Source organism: Psammomys obesus, unplaced genomic scaffold (assembly GCF_907164565.1).
Source record: "Psammomys obesus unplaced genomic scaffold, mPsaObe1.curated_primary_1811, whole genome shotgun sequence".
Lineage (NCBI taxonomy): Eukaryota > Metazoa > Chordata > Mammalia > Rodentia > Muridae > Psammomys > Psammomys obesus.
Genome location: NW_026594311.1, coordinates 594,722 through 605,157, shown reverse-complemented (window position 1 = coordinate 605,157; position 10,436 = coordinate 594,722). Strand labels below are relative to the sequence as shown.

At 50.5% G+C, this 10,436-nt stretch overlaps 1 protein-coding gene across 2 annotated transcripts; it reads right to left on the bottom strand.

Annotated features, from left to right (window-relative positions):
• Positions 1-254: 254 nt before the first annotated feature.
• Positions 255-10,401, bottom strand: Pomgnt1 (protein O-linked mannose N-acetylglucosaminyltransferase 1 (beta 1,2-)). Of its 2 annotated transcripts, none has more exons than XM_055618549.1 (22): positions 10,290-10,401; positions 9,676-9,845; positions 8,996-9,110; positions 8,755-8,873; positions 8,225-8,290; positions 8,025-8,138; positions 7,110-7,227; positions 6,827-6,925; positions 6,549-6,676; positions 6,149-6,219; positions 5,846-5,921; positions 5,601-5,684; positions 5,479-5,520; positions 5,082-5,140; positions 4,743-4,815; positions 4,529-4,657; positions 4,322-4,447; positions 2,157-2,221; positions 1,913-1,957; positions 1,548-1,683; positions 1,000-1,109; positions 255-916 (listed from the first exon to the last, which is right to left on the bottom strand). In XM_055618549.1, exons 2-22 carry the CDS (start codon positions 9,793-9,795, stop codon positions 832-834), a joined length of 1,980 nt encoding a protein of 659 aa, XP_055474524.1. In that variant the 5' UTR covers positions 9,796-9,845; positions 10,290-10,401; the 3' UTR covers positions 255-831. The 2 variants fall into 2 exon arrangements, with proteins under 2 accessions (XP_055474524.1, XP_055474525.1); XM_055618550.1 differs by having other exon boundaries at positions 10,304-10,401.
• Positions 10,402-10,436: the final 35 nt, after the last annotated feature.

Sequence of the window (10,436 nt, the reverse complement as noted above, 5' to 3'; positions counted from 1 at the left end):
GCTGCTTGGAGCTAAGGCCCAAGCAGGAAAGGGATAAAGTCAGCTGGTCCCAGGGTGGAGCCTGTTTTAAACAAATAAAAACAGAAGGCTTGAAGCTTGAGTCTTGGGCATCCCCTGGTGGCCAAACAGCTTCACAGAGAAGATAAACTATGGCAGGAGGTAAAAACAAGCAAACAAAAAACCCCTCACCATTCATCCAAATGATTTTCTCTGTCACCACCACACCGTGCTCCCCACAAAACACAACACCCCCAGAGGTTTTCTCCTTTTTTAATCAATGACCACCTTTATCCAGCTTTGGAAATCTGGACAAAGAGAAGGCTCAGAAGAGGCCTGCTCCAGTGTCTAAGGGTCTCTGAGTGAGTCTGTCAGCACATGGGCCCCAAATGGGCCTGTCCATCAGCTGGGCACAGCAGTTTCCTGAGTATGAGCCAGTCCCACCCTCAGGGCAGCATCCTGGTCCAGAGAGGATTAAAGGCCCCAGGTTGGGACTATTCCCAAGGCCCTCAGGACGGTCAATAAATAGGTTCTGAGCCAGGCCTGGGAGGACGGGGTATAAAAAGAGCAGATCAGCTACCCAGGGATCCCAAAGAGGTCCTGGGTATTCTCCTGTTCTTCTCCAACAAGGAAGTAAATAAATAGACCTTAAACTCAGGAACAGGGGTGTTGGAGCAGGGAATCCTTCCCCTCAGAGTTAGTAATTAAATCCCATGTTAAAAACAAACCAGCCCTAACCCCTACCAGCATCTACAAAATCCTATAGGCTAGGGCGACGGGCTAGCCTGCCTGGGGGTACACGGTACCCAGCCCTGCAGGGTCCTGGAGGAGGCTTCATGTTTGTTCTGCAGCCCCTGGGGCTTCTTCCTTTGGGGGTGGCTCCAGGAAAATAGGGATGACTGATGGTGGCTTCTTCACTCTGAAACATAATAGAAGAATGATAGGGAGGAGGATGTGCTTCAGTTCCAGCAGGACTCTCCTAGGGCAGAAGAGGTAACTCACGAGTAAGGTGAGGCTGGGACTCCCACCACCAAAAAGTGGTTCTTCTTCCGAAATAATCTCCACAGGCCCCGGTGGTTGCCACGAACATCCAGGTCCCAAATATGGAGGCACTGGCAGAGATAGAGTAGGGAAAAGAGATGGTCAGGAAGCTGTGAAGATGGTCCTCTGAAGGTCTTACAGCTGTCTCCATCTTCAAGAGGAAGAATCCTCTGGAGTATGGATTTGAGCAAGGGGTTAGAAGAGAGGTTCTTTTTTTATTTGCTTGTTTAATTTTGTTTTTGAGACAGGGTTTTCCTGTGCAGTACTGGCTGTCCTGGAACTCACTCTGTACATTAAGCTGGCCTTGATGTCAGAGTTCCACCTGCCTCTGCCTCCCAAGTTCTGACATCAAAGGCCTATACCACCATCCCTCCAAACCTGGCCAGGAAGTGAGGTTCTTGAGTGCATGAGAAGGTTCTGAGGTTGAAAATTCTACAACAAAGACTCTCGCTAGTTGGGGCAGAGCATGCTGGGGCGGGGTACTCCTGAGGTAGGTGAGGCACTGGCACCTTAGCAAGCTGAGTCCACGTGGTGAAGTCGTCATCTTTCTCCATTCGGATAAAGGCCACATAGGTATGGCCCTCTGTGTCTGGCAGGAAGGAGTCTTCACAAGGGTCCTTGCTGTGGTCCAGAACCACTGCCTCACTGCATTGGGGGTAGAAAAGGCCAAGACAAGGCACATTTCCTAGGTGTGACACATAGGGCCCTGGGCTTGATTAAATGCTCCGTTGCTACCATCTTCAAGTTCTTAATAATGTTTGTACTAGAGAACTCTGGATTTCATTTTCTATCGTGCTCATAAATTGTGGCACCAAGAAAGCCAGTATTTGATTCCTTACTCCCTGCCAGGCATCCCAGTTGTCCTAGGCCATACCTGAGAAGCCTGTGAATTTCCACTTCATAAGCTTCTTTCTTCAGACTGAAGGAAAGGGAGAAATGAATTAAGAGAAGGAAAGGCCCTCAGGTCAGGGAAAAGAATGGGCAGGGCAAAGGGTCACATGGGGAAAAGGCACGGCAGGGCTGAGGTAAATACCCAAGGCCCTAGACAGGAAAGAACTAGCAAGGACCGGTCACCAAGCCTTCAGATATCCACCCCTTAGCATGTTGCCAGTCTGTACCTGTCTACATTCCTGAGCTGGACACCCGGAACTGTGTTGAACTTGTGCTTCTTGAAGTAGGCCTCCTGAAATGGGAATGAGGATAAACATTAAGGCTTTATTTAGCCTGGCCCACACCTGCTCACTGACCCACTACAGGGCTACAAGACCCCCCAAAAAATGAAGTACTAAATCTGGAAAGGGCTCTCTGATTTCCTCTAGTCTCCCCATCTTCTTTGGCAAGTCCTTACTAGCTTTAATTTGGGTTGGTTTAGTCCTGTTCTCACTGGTTTCCCCAAGGTTTGCTGCAGAGATGGAGGCATGAGGATCAGAAGTTCAAGACCAGCCTCAGTTACATAGTTTGGAATCAGGCTGGGCTACCAAAGACTCTGCCTAAGAAAATAAAACAAACAAAGGAGGTGGGGGGGGCACCAAGACAGACAGACAGAGAGACCCTTCTGTTAGAGGTAGCCAATAGCAGAGATGGGTTAGAAGGAAGGAAACTGCTGATTCAGGTTCTATGAATGACCTGAGGAATCACTTGCCCTTCCTAAGAATTTTATTAGCTTCTCCTGAGAGTCTTTCTGGCTTCTAGGAGGTCCAAAATTAAATACATCCCTTTCAGCTGGATTGTTTCAAACACTTTCTTTCCTCGTTCATGGAGAGGGGCATGGTCTAGGGCTTTGAGGATATAAATATGAGAGCCCACAAAGAGAAAGTGTGGCGTGCAGTGGTGAGGTGTGGCAGTTTGGAGAGACCAGAGATGGACAGGGTGTCGACCTGGAGACAGCACTGAGAAACATTTCAGTGCAGCAGCCTGCAGGCGACTGTTGCAACGTCTGCTGTTGATGGAGACTGCTATAACAAAAAAGAACCTATGACCCTAAACAGCTGGGAGAAGTGCCCCTCTCCCCACTAACCTTCTCTCTCTTACCTAGGTTTGGGGTTGGGAGAGGCTTTTAGGAACCTCAATAAAATAGTTTAAAAATGAGCACAACAGGAGCTGGAGAGATGGTTAAGAGCACTGGCTGCTCTTCCAGAGGTCTTGAGTTCAATTCCCAGCAACCATATGGCGGCTCACAACCATCTAGAATGAGATCTGGTGCCCTCTTCTAGTGTGCAGGTGTACATGCAGACAGAACATTATATACATAATAAACAAACAAACGAAAACCCAAAATGAGCACTACAGAGATCCACCTGCCTCTGCCTCCTGAGTGCTGGGATTAAAGATGTGTGCCACCACCACCTGGTTTGGGGTCTCAAGTTCAGTTCTCAGTACCCAAATGGTATTTGTAACTCCAGGAGATCCAGTGCCCTCTTCTAGATTCCTCAGCCATCATGCATGCACATGATACATGTAGGCAAAACACTCACAGAAATAAAATAAATGATTTTATAACAAATTCAGGGGCTGAAGAGATGACTCAGTGGTTATGAGCACTTGATACTTTTAAAGAGGACCAAAGTTTCAGTACCCACCACCGACATGGTGGCTCACAACTATCTTTAACTCCAGTTCCCGGGAAGCTGATGCTGTCTTCTGACTTCCTTAGGTACCAGGCACATACACACAGGAAAAACATACACATAAAATAAATAAACTAAATAATTTTTTGTTGTTGTTTTTTTTGTTTTCGAGACAGGGTTTCTCTGTGTAGCCCTGGCTGTCCTGTAACTCACTCTGTAGGCTGGCCTCGAACTCAGAGATCTGCCTACCTCTGCCTTCCAAGTGCTGGGATTAACAGTGTGTAACCACTGCCTGGCCTGAATTTTTTTTTTTAATTTCAGATCAAACCTTAAAATGAGAGAAGTAGTTCTTTCAGGGTTTTTGTTGTTGGATTTTTGTTTGTTAATCTGTAGCCTCAAGTTAATGGTAATCCCCCTGACTCAGCCTCTGGTAGTTTTACTGTTGCTGTTTTTATTCTCTTAGACAGGGTGTTCACTTTGTTGCCCAGATGACTTCAAACTAATGCTCTTCCTGCCTCAGTTTCTCAAATGCTGGGATCAAATGCTGTGCTCTGTTTGGCAGGTAGCACTTTTCATCCTCATAGATAGAGAACTGACAAACACAGAACAGTAACTTCTCTAGACTGACACGGCTAGTCAGTGCTGGGGCTAGGCTCCAGAGTCCATGTCCTTCACAGCTACGTCATATAGCATCTACTTCCGAATACCACACTCACATGGAAGTAGCCGTTCATGTTGAGGCCCACAATGCCGAAGTGGTAGGATCGGGAAACATCGGGGATGATGCACTCCCGGCCGCGGCGCTGCTCCGGCATCCGCATCCACATGTCCCAGTCCCACAGCTGAGGTCACAGAACATTATGAAGGCTACAAGTCTGGAACTGATAGGGATTCCAGCCCATTCAGCCTATCCTGCTGGGTACCTTTTCTGGTGTGGGCCACTTGGGCTCAAGCTCCTCCTTGTATAAAGACTTCCTGAGCACCCATCCCAACCCAGGCATGGTCTCCACACGGTACAGTAGTGCTGGATCCTCAGCTGTGTGTTCATACCCCTAAGGACAGGGGGTGTCACAGGAAGCATTCGCTCCAGCCCTTGACAGAGTCCCATGCTGACTAACCCCTGGCCATCCAGCCTACCTGGTCATTCCAAGCAGAGATGCAGTACAGGCTGTCGTCTTCTTCTAGCAGGTGGATAGACTGGCTCAGGAAACTGAGAATGCCAGAGTTCAAGAGTTCAGAGTGGGGCAAACATGATACACCATAATGGAATGCAGAGCTGGTAGCCCCACTGTCTCCACTCACCCTTTCCACCTTGTATACAGCTCAGCACCTACCCTTGTGGCTATGCAAGCTCCCCCAACTTTTGAGCTCATTCAAAGCTCTCCAAGGCACCTCACCACATCCTTCCTGGAGACCCAGTCAAGTACAGAAGCCCTATGTAGCCTATAGGCACTTCAATGGGGGTACCCACTTCACCTGAAAAAATCCACAGCGATGTCCAGGTCCTCTTCCAGAACCACAGCAAACTTGGCCTCCTGCAGGGATAGGATGGAACATTATGATTCCAAGGAGGTTGCTACCATCCCATGGCTTTCTGTCACCAGCCCTAATGTTCAGACACTACCCACCCCATTTTTCAGATCAGAAGTGCAAGGCTGGGGGCTGGAGAGATGGCGAGGTTAAGAGCACTGGCTGTTCTTCCAAAGGTCCTGAGTTCAATTCCCAGCAACCACATGGTGGCTCATGACCATCTATAGTGAGATCTGGTGCCCTCTTCTGGTGTGCAGAAGTGCAAGGCCAGGTGAGAGAAGTTTTCTCCATAACATAATTTCTCTCCATAAATCCAACGAACGGTCTTACCCATGGTACTCACCGGAAATAGGTTGAAGGTGGCAGTGAGGCTGGCCTTGTAGTGCTGGTGGGGAATTGGACACATGAGATTGGAGGCAGAGGGTGGGAACAGGTATCTGCCCTTCCCTCCTCGCCAAGGAGTACCTGAGACACACGGGCGTTCTTGATGCTGATAGGTGTATGCTGGATGCCCCTCAGACCAAACAGCGCCACCACATCCATCGGCTCCTGAGGGCATGGTCACTGGTCATTGTGTGTGTTACGGACTCCGCCACTGCAGGCCCCAACATGTCAAGATCCTCATATTTCACAACCCTCGCCAGTGATCACAGCTCTTTAGCACCCACAGCCTTGTGTCTTGCTCTGCCTGAGGACCCCAGCCCACTCACCTCATAGTAGCCATCAATGAAGACTGTTATCATCTGTGGAGAGACCCCTTGGGCTGAGAGCAGAGAGCGCAGCATCCTGGGGATCCCAGGAAAGTAGATTAGGGTTCTTTGTCCCCTCAACTCACAACTCCCGTGTTTATAAACAGGCCCGTATACCCCGTGTTTACCTGTGTAGAACAGGCCAAGCATCTGCTGCCTTTCTGCCTCTTTTACTTGTTCTTTGTACAGGAAGGACAGCTAAGCGCCCACCCACTTCCTGAGCACCCCTACTCAGTGCTGAGGACAGCCCACTTCCGGGCTTACCTGTACAGGTAATTGGGCCGGTTCCCTGCGATAACAGCCACAGGCACGTTGAGGACCTTGTTGTCTGGAAGCTGTGTGAGAAACAGCTTTTAGCTTCCCTTATTCCCGCTTCCAACTGGGATATCCATTTAGGGAAGAATTCTCAGTGCAGTGAAGGGCCTCAGAGCAGACTGTCAAGAGCCAAGGGTCTTCCTTGTTCTTGTCTTTCCACATACACAGTCCAGCTCAGCCCAGGTGACACAGCCTGTCCCACCCGCAACCTGTCTTCAGAGTTCAGTACACATACAGCTCCTCAGCTCCTACCAGGTCAAGGTAGAAAAACCCTAAGCTGCGGCTTGTTCCTAAGGCCCTTTGCTAAGCTGGGAAGGAGTCCAAACCTCACGGCTTTGGCCCCACTTACTGGGTCAGGGCTGAACTCAATGGGCGTTGGATCCTTGCAGCTGCATACACTGCCATAGCCCTCAACTTTGCTGCAGAAGCGCTTGCGGCGGCGGTTCAGCTCAGTATCTGCCCAGTGACACTCTGCCTCTAAGGGAGAGAGTCGACAGTATGAGGGTATCACACCAGCTACTCTGGGGAAGCCTCAGGCACATAGTCAAGGAAAAATCAGTCTCAAGGAGGATCCAGTGCCCACTCTCTGCTCAAACATTACCTGAGCCCAGCCCCCACTAGCCCCACCTTCAGCCGAGCTCAGTGGTACATCTGTCTTCAGCAGGACCGGGTCACCCCAGGAGGAGAGGGCCGGAGACTTAGAATGTTTCTCACCAAGTACAGGACCTGGCCAAAGGCAGGAATGAGGGAAAATGAAAGCCCAGACTTGAGTATGGGGCTTCTTCCCAACTCCTTGCCCACTTTTTTCACCTCAAGTATTACCTATACCCTCCCTTCCCACGCCAACCTATCTCTTATCGTTCTGCCCCTCCCTTGAGACTACAGGGTGGACAGCCTTTGGTGCCTGCACCTCCTTTTCGTCCCACGAAGGCCCAGGTGTCCCTCCAGCCAAGGGCAGGGCCTGCCTGGCTTCCCAGGCTCCTCAGCAGAGCCTTGGCTGTGTCTTTGAGATGGAAGGAGCCCTCATCCTGGAGGATCAAAATAGACAGTCACCACAATTTGTGTGCACCCAGGAGACCTGGTTACATGTCCAGAGCTACATTTAAAAACCATTTACTTAAGCTGGCTCACTGAGTGACTTCAACAATACTCTTTGGTTACTCTCTTTCACAGACAAAGAGCATAAAAGGCTTAAGAGTCTGACACTCATTCATGGTCACTCAGACCCTAAGTAAGTCCTTTAGCCACATGACCAGCAAGTGAGTCCCGCCACCTCTCCACACTCTTTTTCCAACAGTGTCTTAGCTTCCCTCTTTCTTTTCCAAAATCTCCACTGGCATTCTCACTGTCCCTCAGGCTTGCCAGGTACTTCCCCACTTTAGGGACTTTGGTACTGACCATTCCAGGAGCTTCTACCTAGATATTCTTCCTCTAGATGACCGCCTGGCTTACTCTTCTCTTCTTCTGTCCTCTGCTCATATACTATTTCCCAGTAGTGATGTTCCCTTCCTAAGATGCAGCCATATCATTCTGCCTCTTTATTTTCTCCTTCACCTTCATCTCCTGACATTGCTGGCTGAGCTGTTTCACTGCTATCACTGGGATGTGAGCTCCAGGGATATAGGAAATCTATCTTGCTGCCTATTGTATCTTCTGCATCCATTGCAGAACCTGGCATAGAGTAGATGCTTAGTAACTGCTGAAATGATCAAAAACAAAACAAAAACCAAGGCTGGGACTGGAACTTGAGCCACCATCCTCACCATTCCCTCGAGCAAAGTTAGAGCTTGGAACACAGAAAACAAAGCCAGGGAGACTTACTGACCTTAACGGTGCAGATCAACACACGGCCAGGGGCCACCATGTTGAGGAAAAGCACCATGGCCTCATCCTCATGAGGAGAGTATGTGTCAAATACACGCTTTGCCATCACATGGCCCTGGCAGAAGCAAACCTCTTATGAGATACTGTTACCAGTAAGATGTGTCCAGCTTCAGTCCTCTGGGTCTCCACCCTTAAACTCACCGTGGCCTGATTGAGGACAATGACATGGATGCCTCGGCCCTGCTCTCGGGCCTCATCCTCCAGCACCTACACAGTGGCGGAAACAAAATCCAGCAGTTCACCCTGGCATTCTTGTCTTATCAGCCTCGAGTGTTGTCAGTTTACAGTTCTCACTGAAGGCTCTCTCTCCCAGAAAGTTCCCATGGTGCCCTCATCAAAAAAGATTTCATCGCTCTACAATCCACCTTTTAACACTTCCCTGGTACCTAGAGACCTAGATTGTCTCTGTTTAACTCTGAATGTCCCATAATCTTCTACCTGTGAGCCCCTTTAGGAAGGGCAAGTCCCATTATCTCTAGGACCCCAGTGCCTGGCCCATGGCTGAAGGCAAAGGGACTAGGAAGTAGTTATATAATAAGTCAACTCCTAATCACTTCTGAGACTTCAACACAGAGACATTTCATGTACCTAACAAGCAGAAGCCATTAGCTAGACAGAGGACTTCAGTCCCCACCATGTCCTGAATGGACTAGAGACGTCAGCCCACTCACCGTGGTGCCATCCACTGCCACATACACTTTGCTTCTACTTGAGTACACTTCTACATCCAGAACACGCCGGGGACTGCTACCTCTGCGCTGAGGGGACTCCAAGCGTCCTAGGGCCTCATCTGGAGAGGGAGTTGTTGTAACAGGCATGGATGTCTCACTGGCAGAACCCTGTGGGATCTACATGCCACTTCAGCCATGAGATCCCAGGTCTCCCGCTACCCCAGCCTCAGCCGGTACCCACCATAGTCTTGTTCTGGTTCCGGGTCTTCACTGGCTTCACTGATTGCTCTCCGAGTATCTAGGATCAACTTGATGTTGACAATGACAGTCACCAGCAGGAAAAGCACAGCCCCTGTCTGAGTGGAAAGACGGGGATGGCTGAGGAACACCCTCTCCAGATCGCAGAGGCTTTCGGAAAGTATGACCCTGGCTATAGGGGACACAGTGAAAAACATGGGACCTGTCTCTCCTCTCTCCGGTTCTCAATCAGGGCATGGGTTTGTGGCCTTCTCCATACAGGTCTCCCTCCACCAAGCCCTTCCTACCCAGAGCTCCTGTGTTTTTCCATTTGGGTCTTTGACTTCCTTGGTCCCCTCCATAACTAGTTCCTAAAGATGGATTTAGGATAACAGTGGAGAATCAGAAGACACAGAACCTAGGCCACACTGCCTGACAGTTGGATATCAGGAGCAAGGACTGCCTGACCAGACTTCTGGTTTCTGTTGGATGCCTAGGAGGTCAGACTTAGGTTCTGATTCCAGAATCCTGGATCCAAGCCACTGCCTGGGAAGGACATGACACACAGAGGTTTCCTCTCCGGGGATCTGCTGCCTCTTCCTCGCATCCAAAATAGCTAGATAGTCCATAGACCTAAGGTAAAGTTAGGAGGCCAGTCTTCGGGACACATGGGACCTCATTTACCTGACAGAATCTCCGCAGGGCCCGCTGGTTTGTCAATTTATACTTCCAGGTAAGATACCAGCTCCGTTTCTTCCTAGCCCCAAAGGGCTTGATGAGGGGACTAGGCTTCCAGTCATCCATACTGGATTAGGGAGTCACCCCTGTCCCGGCCAGTCCATGACTTTAGGAATCTGAGGGGACCGTAGAGTCACATAGAGTTAAGATGCTTCTCCCAAAACCTAACACCTTCTGGAGAGAAGAGGACTTCTTGGCAACACTTCTCTCAGCAAACTGCTGAGCTGTGTGACATAGGCAACGTGGCTCAACTTCTCTGGGTCTGGCTAGAAAATCTTTAGAGTTGGATCACCTGAAAACTCCCCGGGGCTGAGTCCAGGCTCAGGGCCTCAGAGGTGGAGGCCAGAAACTCAACTCTCAGATTCATCAGTCCCTAAAAGGTCCAAATCCCAGTCCTTCCTAATCCTGGGGTGGACCACTGACAGCGACCTCCTGCGCCCCAATCCTCCACCCTCGCTCACCCCATCCCATCTGGCTCAGCTCCTCTCCTCCCAGCGCTCGGGGACGCCGGAAGGTTCAGAAGACCCACCCGGCCCGCATCACCCCTCTGAGACCCGCACCGAGAGGCACTCACGGCTTCAGGGGCCCCGAGCCCCGCTCGGGCCGCGCTCGGGCCCGCACTGCTCGGCCCCGCGCGCCGCGGCCTCAGCGGCCTCCGCCTCCTCCATGCCGCTTGCGCCCCGCCCCGCCCCGGCCGGCCCGCCCCG

Coding starts and splice junctions, on each gene's coding strand:
- Pomgnt1 (XM_055618549.1), bottom strand. CDS start 9,795: ATGGATGACTGGAAGCCTAGTCCCCTCATCAAGCCCTTTGGGGCTAGG. Junction 6,677..6,826: donor ACCACTGAGCTCGGCTGAAG/GTGGGGCTAGTG, acceptor TCTCTCCCTTAG/AGGCAGAGTGTCACTGGGCA. Junction 5,521..5,600: donor AGAACGCCCGTGTGTCTCAG/GTACTCCTTGGC, acceptor ATTCCCCACCAG/CACTACAAGGCCAGCCTCAC.